Source organism: Pipistrellus hanaki, assembly GCF_964339955.1.
Source record: "Pipistrellus hanaki genome assembly, chromosome: 2".
In the NCBI taxonomy this organism is placed as follows: Eukaryota; Metazoa; Chordata; class Mammalia; order Chiroptera; family Vespertilionidae; genus Pipistrellus; species Pipistrellus hanaki.
Genome location: NC_140504.1, coordinates 137,512,811 through 137,527,972, shown reverse-complemented (window position 1 = coordinate 137,527,972; position 15,162 = coordinate 137,512,811). Strand labels below are relative to the sequence as shown.

At 41.0% G+C, this 15,162-nt stretch overlaps 1 protein-coding gene across 1 annotated transcript; it reads right to left on the bottom strand.

Moving 5' to 3' along the window:
• Window positions 1-1,609: 1,609 nt before the first annotated feature.
• Window positions 1,610-13,761, bottom strand: LOC311616679 (guanylate-binding protein 1-like). The gene is made up of 10 exons (XM_084872354.1): window positions 13,557-13,761; window positions 11,857-11,984; window positions 10,825-10,934; window positions 10,377-10,576; window positions 9,544-9,786; window positions 7,853-8,133; window positions 6,624-6,836; window positions 6,118-6,220; window positions 5,452-5,645; window positions 1,610-1,775 (listed from the first exon to the last, which is right to left on the bottom strand). The coding sequence occupies exons 1-10, from the start codon at window positions 13,744-13,746 to the stop codon at window positions 1,656-1,658; spliced, it is 1,782 nt and encodes a 593-aa protein (XP_084728480.1). The 5' UTR covers window positions 13,747-13,761; the 3' UTR covers window positions 1,610-1,655.
• Between the last annotated feature and the right edge of the window lie 1,401 nt (window positions 13,762-15,162).

The following is a 15,162-nucleotide window of genomic DNA, read 5'->3' as shown; positions in this document are numbered from 1 at the left end:
GTGAGCAGGTCAGCAGGGGAGCAGTTTGGGGCGAGCAGGCCAGTGGGGAGGGAAGATGGGCATAAGTAGGCCAGCAGGGGGGGAAGTTGGGGGCGAGTACACTGGCACAAGGGGCAGTTGGGGTGATCAGGCTGGTGAGGGGTATTTGGTGGTGAGCAGGCAGACAGTCAGGCAGAGTGGTTTTGGGCAGTCAGGCAGGTAGGCAGGTGAGCGGTTAGGAGCCAGCAGTCCCAGATTGTGAGAGGGATGTCTGACTGCCAGTTTAGGCCCGATCCCTATAAATTGGCAGTAGGACATCCTTTGAGGGGTCCCAGATTGGAGAGGGTGCAGGCCTGGCTGAGGGACACCTCCTCCCCATGTACCAAGTTTGTGCACTGGGCTGGTAGTGTGTGTACACACACACACACACACACACACACACACACACACACACATTTATTTATTTATTTATTTATTTATTTATTTATTTATTTATTTAATTTCTCTTTATTGTTGATAATATTATAGCTATCCCCTTCCCCCCCCCCCCCGTTAATCCCCCCATACCCTCTTGCCCCCTACAATTGACATATTTTTAGTGCTAAGCGAATCTTAACAAATAATAGGCACATGCTTTTGTCAGGGATAACTCTAAAAATAAGGGTCTTGAACCTTCTCCTCTACAATGAATAAAAGTAAAATCATAAAAACTACAAGGGAGTTGGAATCTAAGGATATTCATACATCATGATCGATGCCATAATCTATTGTTCTTAGAATAAAGATAGAAGCATAGAAGTTCATGTGTGTTTAGTTATATTTCTACCTAAGTATTCCATTTTCAAAAAAACACCTATTGTAAATGGTATTGTTTTTTAATTTTTGGTTTCCAATAGTCCACTGCTTTTATATAAAAATACAATTGTTATGTGGATTTTTGTGAATTGACCTTGAATCTTACAACCTTGTTAAACTCACATATTTGTGCCAAGACTTTTTGTTGTTTTCCTTTTATTGTTGAAGATTCCCTGGGATTTTTCTATGTGAATAATCATAGTGTGTAAAAACAGAGCAGTTTTATTTTATCCTTTCTTATCCTTTCTTCCTACTTTATTTTCCTTTCCTTTCCTTCCTTCCTTCCTTCCTTCCTTCCTTCCTTCCTTCCTTCCTTCCTTCCTTCCTTCCTCCCTCCCTCCCTCCCTTCCTTCTCTCCATCCGCCCTCCTCTCTCTCTCTCTCTCTCTCTCTCTCTCTCTCTCTCTCTCTCTCTCTCTTCTCTCCTCCTCCTCCTCCTCCTCCTCCTCCTCCTCCTCCTCCTCCTCCTCCTCCTCCTCCTTCTTCTTCTTCTTCTTCTTCTTCTTCTTCTCCTTCTTCTTCTTCTTCCTCTTCTTCCTTTTACCATATTGTAGGAAGCCTTTTATTATACTGTTTAACAGGAGTTGAGAAGCTGCACATTCTTGCTTTATTCCTGTGTTAGGGACAAATCATTGTTGGCTTTTTTTTTTATCATTAAGTATGTATGTTAACTGAAGGGTTATTTATTTATTTATTTATAGATTTCTTTTATCAGCTTAAAGAAGGTCACATTTTCTCAAGTTGTGACAGTTTTCCGGATTCTAAAACTGCTTGAGTTATGCCTTGGGTAGAGTGATCAAGGAATCTCTTTTCCTTTGGTCATTAGCTTATGATACAAGGGTCCGGTGGTGGTCTTGCCATTCTTTTCTTGAGATTGTCTATTTCTCTCTGAAGTTGTCTGCTCTTATTTTGGAATCCTTCCTTTAGTAACAAGAGCCGTTCCTAAAAAGGGACAAATAAAGAGTAAATAAAGCACAGCAGTAAGCAAATCTCAACTTCTAGCTAGTTTCCACATTCATAGTTCTTTTTTTTTTTTTTTTTTTGAGTATTTAATTTCTTCTTGAAATTTTCTCTACCATAAATATTCATTAAAAGAGGCGTGGTGCATGGAATCCAAGCACAGGTGCAATTGGTTCCTAGACCTGGACGGCCATTGAAACAAAGGATCTGGTGTGGAAGGGCAGGTCCCAGCTGATCTCTGGGTCCTGGGCAGCACCTTGGCCCCTGCATAACCCCTCCTTCGGAGTCATCAGGCCCCACCAGGCTACCTCAGTGCCATTGGTCGCTATCTGGACTGGTGGGGTGGTGATGGGGCCCCGCTCACACTCAACTTGGCCTGGCGTCGCCCACTTACCTGGTCCACCATCCTGCCGCAGTCCCAATCTCATTGGGGCCAATCAGGGCTGGCAGCACCTCCACTGCCACCCACTGCCAGCTCTGGGTCACAGATGCCCGCCATGTTCCACACTGCCCCATGGTGGTCAGTGCACATCATAGTGAGCAGTCGAACTCCTGGTCAAACTCCCAATAGAGGGGACAATTTGCATATCAGGCTTTTAGTATATAGGATACTTTCACTTGGACATCCTAGCTCCATGATTGCTTATCTTAAGCTTCCTTTAGCTAAGAGAGATTTTGGCTTATACCTTCTAATACAGTGGTTCTCAACCTTCCTAATGCCGTGACCCTTTAATACAGTTCCTCATGTTGTGGTGACCCCCAACCATAAAGTTATTTTCATTGCTACTTCATAACTGTAATTTTGGTACCTTTATGAATCATTATGTAAATATCTGTGTTTTCCAATGGTCTTAGGCGACCCCTGTGAAAGAGTTGTTCAACCCTCAAAGGGGTCGTTACCCACAGGTTGAGAACTGCTGTTCTAATATATTGATAAACTTAAATTATAAGTTCCATTAATTCTATACAATCTATCTGGGCAATCTTAATTATGTTTCTTTTCAAATCTTCTAGACTCTTACACACACACACACACACACACACACACACACACTTACACATGACAGAAATAAAAAATTCTCAAAACCAAAGGAAGTGCCTGAATCAAATACATCAGGGAATTTGATTTAAGCCTCCATAGCTTGGGGCAAGAGTAGCAGGATATAAGTAAGGACCTCAAAGCCCCTAACTGTCCATACTGGATTTCTACAGAAAACTCACTACACAAACTAGGAGTAGGGCATAGCAAACATTCGGGAGTGTCAGACACAGGTGTGAGAGGCACGGAGTCTTTCTGCTCTTAAAGATTCTCTTAGAACCGAAATTATACTCATACCAGGTGTGACAGAAAAACAGTGATTATAGATTCCTCAAGTTTGAAGGTGGTTCAGATATCTTACCGATCTGTGTGACCCTGTACAAGCTCATCTTTTTTGAACCTTTGTTTCTTCTCCTAAGGTATAGGTATACAGCAATTCTTGCTTCATATAATATTAAGCAAGAGATACAGATAAGATATATTTATAATGCCTAGAAGATAATAGCTACCATTAATTGCAGAATCCTATATACCGGTAATAAAAGGCTAATATGCAAATTGTCCCCTTGGGAGTTCGACTGCTCACTATGATGTGCACTGACCACCGGGAGTCGCACGGAACAAAGGAAGGGCCCTGTTAGCAGGAGGTAACCAGGGAAAGTTCCATGCTCTCAACCAGAAGGAAGACCCTGATTGGCCCTGATTTTGGCTAGGCCAAGGGACCCTACCTGAACAGAAAGTTTTGTACACTGGGCTTTTAGTCCTATTTAAGAAAAGAGTAATATTCAAATTGACCATACCTCTGTTCTACCCACAAGCCACTCCCACCAGCCAATCAGGATTTATAATAAAAATTAACCCAACCAAGATGGCTACAGCCACAAAACGAGCAGGAGGCTTTGGTTTCCAAGGCAATGGAGGAAGCCAAGCTTCCTGCACACCCTAGCTGGCCCTGACTTCACTCAATGCTACAAAGTTTCAATTATAGAAGATAAATAAATCCCAACAAAAGTGGCAGCAGCCACAAAACTGGAGAGAGCAGGAGGCTTGGGTTGTCCCTGGTGATGGAGGAAGCCAAGTTTCCTGGCTTGCCTTGGCTTCTGCTCAAGACTACAAAGTTTGAATTATAGAAGATAAATAAATCCCAACAAAAATGGCAGCAGCCACGGAGCTGGAGAGAGCAGGAGGCTTGGGTTTCCCCAGCGATGGATGAAACCAAGCTTTCTGCTCTCCATGGCCTGTCCTGGCCTCTGCTCAAGGCTACAAAGTTTCAATTATAGAAGATAACTAAATTCCAGATACCAGGGCCTCCACTTGAATCACTGGGGGCATGGCCAGCCAGCAAACCAGCACAGGCCCCTCACCCAGATCACCCCATGCTCCAAGGGAACCCCCACCCTGATCCAGGACACTCTTCCGGGAAAACAAGCTTAAGAAAAGAGTAATATGCAAATTATTACTAGGCCTCCCATGTACTAGGCCTCTATCCTATCTAATAAAAGAGTAATTGCAAATTGACCATCACTCCAATACACAAGATGACTGCTCCATGTGGACACAACATGGCCAACACAAGATGGCTAGCAGGGGAGGGCAGTTGGGAGGGACCAGGTCTGCAAGAGAGGCCAGTTGTGGGCAATCAGGCTAGCAGGGGAGGGAAGTTGGGAGGGACCAGGACTGCAAGGGAGCACAGTTGGAGGTGATCAAGCCTGCAGGGGAGGGCAATTAGGGGTGACCAGGCCAGAGGAGGGAAGTTGGGGGTGACTGGACCTGCAGGGCAGGGCAGTTGGGGGAAACTCAGGCCTGCAGGGGAGAGCAGTTGGGGGGACCAGGCCTGCAATGGAGGGCAGTTAGGTGTGATCAGGCCTGCAGGGGTGGGCAGTTAGGGGCAATCAGGAGGGCAGGGGAGTGGTTAGGAAGTAATCAGGCTGGCAGCAGAAGTGAGTAGTTGGGAGCCAGCAGTCCTGGATTGTGAGAGGGTGCAGGGTGGGCTGAGGGACACATCCCCAAGTACAAATTTTATGCACTGGGCTTCTAGTATATATATATATATATATATATATATATATATATATATATATATATATAAAAGCCTAAGTGTTCCACTGTTCGACAGGTAGCTATGATGCGTGCTGACCACCAAAGGGCAGACACTCAATGCACAGGTATGGAAACATGGAACAGACTGATTAATCTCTGAGAGAAGGGGGGAGGGCAAAGGCTGGGAAGAGATTAACCAAAGATCTTATAAGCATACTAGAAGCCCAGTGCATGGATTTGTGCACTGGTGGGATCCCTCAGCCTGGCCTGTGGGGATCTGGCTAAAATCGGAGGTCCGACATCCCCTGAGGGGTCAGGAATTACAAAATGGCTGAGGGACTCTACTAATGCATGAATCCATTCACTGGGCCTCTAGTGTGCTGATAAAGGACTGGATATAAAGGAAAATAAAAAACCTTTAAGAACCAGACATAGGCAGGCACCCAGTAAGGCAGACAGGCAGGGATTGAAAGGTATAAGAGGGCAAGCAAGACACTTCCAGGTTTCATGTTCTAACAGGCACACAAACAAGTCAAGAAAACAGAAAAAGAGAAACCTCAAGGTGATGCCATTACATACCTGAAGTTTAAGAGCCAGAGCTTCCTCTTGCTCTGCCATTAATTGGACCCTCTCCTGCTCCATCTTCTCAGTCAGTTGTTTCACATGTTCCTGATAACTCTTTTCTTCCTCCTCCAACATCTGCTGATTCTTCTTTTGCGTTTCCTCCAGCATTTTTGCTGCAGCCTCTGCAGATTCAGCTTTCACACGGTACACTGCCAGGAGGAAAGGAAGAAGACAAATTCATGTGGGTGACCCCCTCACTGTTTCTTCTTTGTGAACTCACCTGACATTGTTGCTGCTGACTGCATTTGCCCACTGAGACTGACTTAGGCTAGTAGTAGGCATCTTTGCTCATCTGGCTTTTGTTTAAGGACCCCAGGTTCTCCAAGCCAAATTATTTAAACTTTTAAATAACCGATGAACATCTGTTCTCAACCCGTGAGTCTTGAAACTTTAGGGGTTGAAGTACACTTTGACAGAGGTCACCTAAGACCATCGGAAAACACAGACATTTACATAACAATTCATAACAGTAGCGAAATTACAGTTATGAAGTAGCAATGAAAATAATTTTATGGTTGGGGATCACCACAACATGAGGAACTGTATTAAAGGGTCATGGCCATTAGGAAGGTTGAAAACCACTGCTGTTGAGGCTATCTAGTCCCTTGACTTTCTCTTCACCTTCAGTCAGCTTTTCCGTTTCTGTGAGAGTATTGTCTGTCTGTAGAATTCCTTCAATCACAGACTCCTTGGACCTCAGGTATGTCTGAAGGACTTCTTTACTCTAGGACCCAGAGAAAACAGCATTAGTGATAGGAAATCGCTGGAAGCGCTTATTCCTATTTGCCCACCATCTTTTCCTATAGGAATCGCTTCGCTTGACCCTGGTTTGTGTGCTGGTCTAGGTGCCCCCGTCACAGGTTGGGCACATGCTCCAGGTTGGCCAAGCCTGACACCCGATGAAGCAGAATCCTTTGTAAGAGATTGATATAAATATAGATTGAGAGTCCCTGTTCTCTGAATGAGGGGTCTCTTTTTGGAGCTGTTGGTGCTGTGGTCCCATATGGTGTGAGGAATGAAGCCATCAAGGAGAGAGCAGATTTAAGGAAAGGAGGTGGAGGGAGACTGGCAGGAAGGGAAGTGTGGGGCTGAGGGGAAGAACAGAGAGACAGATAAATGCTGGTTACCTGTATTCCCTTCCTGGGTTCCTGATGATACTTTTTTTTCAGCTCTTGCACAGTCTGAATTAAGAGACGATATCCTCCTGGTTTAGAATAAACCTCCTGCTTTATATATTCTTCTAAAGAATGGAAGATATCCTTAAGTAAAGCTGAGCAGCGATCCGATGATGCTTTCATATTCTCTTCATAAAAGTCATTACACCTTTTTTGTAGCTGGGCCTTTAATATGAAAGTAGGAAGTAGAAAGAGTTTTAAGAAAAGGTTAGCTTGACCTTAGGATTTTTGTAAAGGCTTCTCAAAAACCAGTCTGTGATCTCTGTAAAAGTTACAGGCACCTCACAGGAGCACATCCTTCCTCCTGACACTGTCTTTCTACTAAAATCCCTTTCTCCTTGGAGGTGGAGTTCATGGCAGAGATTGCTAGCTTTATGTTAGCATTTATGTTACCCATCTGCCGATCATAGGGGGCCATGGCCTTTTGCACTGCAGCCGAATTCTCTATCTGGGCCTAGGCCAGGACTGTGTTCTACATGCAAGGTGAGGCCCCACTGATGATGGCATGACATAGATTAGGACTAGGTTCTCTGGTCCTACACATACACCTTTAGAAAGAAACTTCTTTCAAATTGGACCAACGAATGCATATGGAAGAAATGTGGCAAAATGTAAGTCTACTCAAGGTAATTAAGACTATATCTTTCTTTACGTTTGGCTATAATATCAAATCTGTCTGGTTCCAACAAGCTTGTAACTTGATGAGAAGCTCTAATTATTACCTACATGTGCTTAACTAAATTATGAGAAGTATTAGTTTCTGCATGAAAAGAAAAAAATGTGCAAAACTTTGTGTCAATCATAATAAAATTGGATTATTTTACTATAATAATAACAAATAGTGTTTTTTTTGTCATTTTGAAATCTAGAAGGAATTCCTTCTCTTGTAATAAATACCCATTTTATTTTCTAACAGTACTTTGCTTTCTGAGACTCTAATCTGTATTAACATAAGAAACTGGTTTGGCTCAGTGGATAGAGCATTGGCCTGTGGACTGAAGGGTCCCAGGACCGATTCTGGCTGAGGGCGTTAACCTTGGTTGCAGGCACATTCCCAGTGGGGGTGTGCAGGAGGCAGCTGATCGATGTTTCTCTCTCATTGATCTTTCTAACTCTCTATCTCTCTCCCTTCCTCTCTGTAAAAATCAACAAAACATATTTGAAAAAAATAAAAAAATTACCGCTAATTCCTTTTGAAATAAATGGTCTACATCCTTGAAGGAATTCTTCATGAAGATTTTAATGGCCTCTTTCTCACTGGCCATGTGCAGGTCCACGAGCTCTTGGAGGGTTTCTGTGGGCAGTTCAACCTTCTCCCCCATCTGCTGGTCATAGTGCGCAATGGCCTTTTTCACTGCAGCCGAGTTCTCTATCTGGGCCAAGGCCAGGACTGCGTTCTCCATGCAGGGCAGGTCCCCACTGCTGATGGCATCGACATAGGTGATCACCAGAGTCTCCAGCCCTACAAATAGAGAACGAAAGATAACATTTGTTGTAGGTGAGGTGAGGAAACAGTCCATTATCCATAAATCTGGTGATATCTCTCAATACTCATTTGGCACACAGCATCAATGTCCTCAGCATTACCTAGAAGTTTGTTAAAAATGCAGACTCTCAGCCTCTGTTCCAGATGAACTGAATTAAATTCTCCTCTGGCAAGATCTTGGGTGATATGGATCCATATCAAAGGGTGAGAACCTCTGTTCTTGGCACCATAGACCTATGTTTATTCAGTGGATGTGCTTTACCCCTAAGCACCATTAAGATAGGAAATATACCTCTCAATTATGTCTCTATCATCAGTTCTGGTCCATGGTAAGCATTTATAAAATCAGTATCTGTGAAACAATTAAAAAGCACTCCTCTGCCCTGGCCAGGTGTCTCAGTTGGTTGGAGCATTGTCCCAAGCACCAAAATGTGGGTTTGATTCCTGGTCAGGGCACAAACCTAGGCTGTGGGATTGCGCCCCAGTTCGAGTGTATGCAGGAGGCAACTGGTTAATGTTTCTCTCTCAAATCAGTGTTTCTCTCTCTCTAAAATTAGTGAAAAAATATATTATTGGGTGAGGATTAAAAAATCTTAAAATAAATTTAAAAACAAGTCCTAAATTTTATTTATTCTAGCAAAACACAGTTCAAGAGATATTTCTGTAATGATAGTCTTCTGCTAGACTTCTCCTATATATGCTATCTAATATTACAGCCACTGTACACGTAATCAGAATTTCTAAATTTATTTAATTTTAATTAATTTACATTTAATTTTAGATAAATGTAGCTACTATGCTTTTCTAATAGCTATTATATGCTATAGTACAAGTCCAGTTTATTAGGATAATTTTAAGCAATAGAGCTTTTTTATTTGTCATTTTTTATCTTTTCTCACCCATGAAATCTGACTCATAAAAATCTATTAGAAATGTTGTGTCTTCTAGAATGTACCACATTAATTCTGTATAATATAAGGGTAATATGTATGTCAACTAGAACTTGGTTGCTATGACAGGCATTGACCATCAGGGAGCAGACACTCAATGCAGGAGCTGCCCTCTGGTGGTCAATGTGCTGCCACAGGGGGAGTGCTGTTCAATGGGAATCCAGGCTCAGGGCAGGCAAGCACAGCAGCAGTGGGGCGGCGACAGGAGCCTCTCCCTTCTCCATGAGAGTGCTAAGGATGTCCTGACATCCTTTAAGGGCTCCTGGACTGCGAGAGGGCACAGGACGGGCTGAGGGAACTCCCTAAGTGCACAAATTTCATGCACCGGGCCTCTAGTAGTAGTGGATTTGCACTTTTCAAAGTTCAAACCAGGTGGATGCTATTCCACCTTCCTTTAGTCTTAACAGTGAGAGTAATGACCCGGAAGTGGACTCACGGGGTCCATTGACCTGGATGTCCCCTGAAAGAGTTTTGACTTTGGAATTGGTAAAGATGTAGGAACAGAAGTCAGCAGCTTGTTGCACGAATTTGGGGTCCAGCTCATCATCATGCATTGTCTCAAGTTGGCCTAGCTTCTTCCGATTGGTGGGCCGATCAAAGATAAAGCATTTCCTCTTTGGGAAGAACTTTCGGATACAAAGTCGGGGCAGGTTAAAGTTTTCATCTTTAGGACTGGGAACTGTAGAAAGGCAAAAAAGGGCTTTGTTTAATATAGGGGATTGGAAACTTTTTCTGTAAATGTCCAAATGGTACATATATTAGGCTTTCAGGTCAAGTGGTTTCTTTTCCAAGTATTCAATTCTGCTACTATAGCATGAAAGCAGCCCTGGACCATCTACACAGTATTCACTCAGCTATTTGTACGATAGCTGACGGGCTGCATTGGCCATCATTTGCCTGTGGGTCATAGTTTGTCAACCCTTGGCTTAGTGCATTTTTATGCTTTAATCTATTTTCTTTAAATAAATGCCCATTCCATTCCATATTCTTTGGCTAATTACAGCATCACAAACCCTAAGCAGGGAGATAAAAATCAATCTGATCACAGTACAGGGAAAGGTGAAAGAAAAAGATACTTGTTCTTAGAACAGGGGAGAAGATAATTCAAAATCAAATCTATTAACTTAGATATTAAACATGCATTAGTTCTTAGAACTAGGCAGCTGAGAAGTAGAAAACTATACATATAAAAACACTAAATAGAAAAATAAAAGATGATGGTTTCTAATGGCTTGTGGTTCCCAATAATCAGTTCTCAGTTCCCTTTACCTTTCTTGAGTTTGAGTGAATTCTGCAGGTACTCGTCTGCTGAGGTGGGTTGCCCATCTAGTTCTTCCAATTTTAGGGAAAAATCCCTCAGTGTCCACACAAAATCTGGAAAGAAGCTCACAAAGTCAGCTGAGTCCTCAACCTTATTTGCCTCAGGTGAAGATTTTGCCCTTATTTTATCTGTCAACTCTGTCACATAGCTGAGTAGCAAACTAAGGAAAAACATTGTAGGAAAACAGTGCCCCTCATGCTATATTAGTCCCATGTATTCCAAACCTTTGTTTTGGCTTTGTTTCTAGCCCAAGTGTTAATTCTTCCTGCCCTTGAATTATTTTTTATATGTTCTCTTTTGAGGCTTGATTCACCAGGATTCACATTCATAGAACTAGTTTTTAAGTACAGGCCTCCTCTCTGATGTTGATGCTGTTCTGGACCACAGAAAGGATACCGCAGTTCGTCCTTGGCCTGATGGTTTATGGTCCCCATGCTGTTGTACACAAAGGTGCTGCTCAGCAGTATTGCCAGGGCAAAGATCCAGGAGTCATTTTGGTTGTCACCCTGGAAATCAGAACAAATTTGGGCCAGGATTATGAGTTATTCTCATAGCACTTTCCAGTACAAAAAGTAAATAGATGCTCATTTAGTCCAGTGGCTCTTTTTAGATTAATGACTTATAAGAGGAAAACAAATCCAAAGAAAAAGAGTTGTTAGTAGGACTTGGACTTTGAATAGTCTTCTGATTAGTATTTTTGGTGACATGTATTCTCACCAGGTCCTCTTATGACCATTGGCAGATAATTGCAAAACAAATAGTCCAGATTGGTGGGCACTCTAATTCTTTAAATGTAATTTATTTTTTTTCCATATTTTTATAGCAAAATTGACTTATGTTAGAGTAATAATACTGATAGCTATTTTATCCAGTCATTATTATTCACCTAACATTTCCATTCTTATTAAATAGTCAAAACAATGCTATGAGGCAAATATAGACTGTTTTCATTGGTTTTACAGACCAGAAAGCTGAGGTTAAAAGAAGTGAAATAATTTGCTAGGGCCACTGTGTTAATGACAGTTTAAATTTAAACAACAGTTTAGGAATTCCAAATTTTCATCCTTAACTAAAGTTTTCTACAGGATATGACTCATGGCTGATTTTGTTTGTAGTACCTTTATGCATCTGTGTTAACTGTCTTAGCTTACAGCCTTTTGTTAATAATTAAAATACTCTGTAATGACCACTATGGTTTTCTAGGGTTCTGATTTATATTTTCATGATCCCTGATTGCAAAACTTGGTTTCTTAGCACATAAACAGAAATGAAAAAACACACATATGGTTCAGTGACAGCTCTTATTTGAATAAAAATTAACATAATAATAATAATAATAATAAATTTTTAAAAAAGATTAAAATTATATAGTGTAGACAATACCCAGAAATGAGGGGATTGTCTCCAAATTGAATCTCTAATACTTACCTTCTCTTCATCTCCCAGCCCCTTAGTTTCAAGCAGAACTAGGGTGTAGTTTTGTTTCTTAGGGTGAGGCACACACCACATCCAGATGCCTTTGGTGTGAGACTGAACCGTGGAGCCCAGAGAGAAGCCTTCAGGGGGACAGGAGAGGAAAGGAGTTGAGTTTTCATAGCAGATGTGTCTCAAAATGGAGATAAATGTGAACATAAGATAAGAAGAGACTACAACGAGTAGCCTGGCTGGCGTGGCTCAGAAGTTGAGTGTTGATCTAAGAACCAGGAGGTCATGGTTTGATTATGGGGCAGGGCACATGCCCTGTTTATGGGCTCCATCCCTAGTGTGGGTGTGCACAAGGCAGCTGATCAATGATTCTCTCTCATCACTGATGTTTCTAACTCTTTCTCCCTCTCCTTTATTCTCTGAAATCAAGAAAAATACATGAAAAAAACTGCAATTAGTTTTGATTTTACAGAGAAATAGGGAAAATCAAATATCCAATACATAAAAACATTCAAAACATTATTATAAAGACATTAACAAATTAGGTCTAGAAGAAAACTAAATAGACATAATAAAATCCTTATATGAAAATCCTTCAGCCAGTATCACACTCAATGGTGCAAGATAGAAAGCTTTCCTTTTGCAATATTAACCAAAATAGTTCAAAGACCTATATATAATGGCTAAAACTGTAAACCTCATAGGAGAAAACATAGTGGGAAAACATCATAATATTGAATTTGGAATGATTTCTTGGATATGACACCAAAAGCATAAACAACAAAAGAAAAATAGATAACTTGGATTCAAAATTAACATTTTGTGGATCAAAGGATACAATCAACAGAGTTTCAAAGCTATCCTAAGCTATGAAGGAAAATATTTCTTAGTTAAGGGATTGATATCCAGAATATATAAAGAAGTCCTGCAATGCAACCCCAGAAAACAAGTCAATTAAAAAGTGAGCCAAGGACTTGAACAGACATTTCCTTAAAGAAAATATACAAATAAGCAATGAACACATAAGAAGATAATTTCAGCACTTGCTGTCAGGGAAATACAAATCAAACCCACAATGAGGTACTATTTCACACCCATTAGGATGATCACTATATATAAAAAAAGAAATAACAACCTGGCCAACGTCACTTGTGGTTGAGTGTGATCCTATGAACTGGGAGGTCATGGTTTGATTCCCAGCCTAGGTTGCAAGCTTGATCCCCAGTGTGGGGCATGCAGGAGGCAATCAATGATTCTCTCTCATTACTAATGTTTCTATCTCTCTTTCTTTCTGTCTGAAGTCAATAAAAACAAATAAACAAACAATAAAAATCACCACACACTCAGGAAAATAAGAGGTTTTGGCCAGGATGGAAAGAAATTAGAGTCCTGTGCATTTCTGGGAGAAATGTAAAATGGTAGAGTTGTTAGAAATGATATGGTGATTCTTTAAAAAATCAAACATAGAATTCTAGGAAAATAATACAAATTATGCTTTTAAAAGGAAAATTAAGGAAAGTGGGAAGAGACAGTGAGTTGACTCTTTCACATCATAGTAAAGATAAGAGGATAACTATAGATTAAAACTCCGCTTTCAATATTCCTCCCCATCTTTACCTCACTCTTCCTGTAACACTGAACTCAAATCTGGGAGTGTGGGTGGAGAAGAAGGGATCTGGCAGAGCTTAGCTGGTGCCCCTCACCTTTTTTCTGCCCAGCCAGCTTGTTCATCAGGTAGGATTTGCCTGTGCGGTAGGGACCCACAATGGCCACCACCACCACAGGCTGTGCAATGGCAGACAGGATCTTCAAAGCTTCTGGGTTAACCACTAGTTTTGTGCTAGTGTTCTCAATGAGGCACACCGGGCTTGGCATGTGCATGTCTGAGGCCATATCCAGGGTGTCACCTTATCTGCAAGCAAGGAGATGGGATGGATTAGAACTTCCATTCTCAGTAGACCAAGAACTTCCACCATGCTATTTTGATCCAGAAGATAGAGTCATATAATTCCCCAACATGGCCAGAAGTTCTGTGTCTACACTGAGATGGATAAGGGGAAGATTTGTATTATTTTAGAAAGTTACAGAAGTGCAATTGAAGGAGTACATTAAAAAATATTTGTATGACAAGGACATCAACATTTAACCATTTCATGAACAAAATCTTTAATTTGCCATAGAGAACTTTCTTTCTAGATTCTCATTAAAATTTTCAGACTAGAGTCTGACTGGTATGGCTTAGTGGTTGAGCGTGGGCCCATGAAAGAGGAGGTCTGGGTTCAATTCCTGGTCAGGATACATGCCTGGGTTGTAGGCTTTCCCCAGTAGGGGATGTATAGGAGGCAGCCAATCAAAGTTTCTATCTCATAATTGATGTTTTCATCTCTTCATCTGACTCTTTTTTCTCTATAATCAATAAAAATGTATTAAAATTTATTTGCTAGACATTAAATATAAAATAGAATAAAGTTTAGAGTATAGTTTACATCCTGGACATATGTAAAAAATTTAATATTTATTTGTTAATCAATTCTGCTATGAATAAAAACTTTGGGAACAAATGTTTTGTCATTTGATGTATGATCTTTGGACAATTTTCACAGATTTTTTTTTGTTGGTAATCCTCATTGGAGGATATTTTTCCATTGTTTTTTTAGGGGGAGTGGAGGGGAGCCAGGATAGTCAGAGAGAAACATCAATGTGAAACAGACACATGCTCCAAATGCAACCATTCAATCCACCCTTTATCCAAGGTTTGACACTCTTAAGTACTGTTCAAAAACAAGCAGGGCATTTTTCACAGGTTTAAAATATGTGTTTTTTTTCTACTAGTTGTGCTTATTTTGCAGAAATGAAGGTTCACAGAACTGGTTATACTGGTTTTATGAAAGTTGAACCAATATAACATACATTTACATATTTTATAAAAATGTATGTCTGTATGAAAAACATGACTAGGGACCTGCCTAAAGCCTTGATATGGGCTTGTGCAAGCAAGGGGCTCTATGGTTCAACATAACTAGCTTCACAAAAAAATTAGCCTCAACTAAATGAATGTAAGACTGTATAACTTCAAATACCGAATGTTGCCAAATACCATGTTTGTGTGTACATGGGTGTGGTGTATGGGAACAAAAGACTATGAAATGTGGATTAAAAGATCAGGAGGCAGATCAGGAGAGCCTTGGTTGTTCAATGAAAATATTTCCAGTCATACAATTGTAGGTTTTCTGTTTTGTTCTGTTTTTCCATTTGGTAGAGGAGAAGGAGAAGCAGGAAGAAGACAGGAGGGGAGAATACCGGGGATGA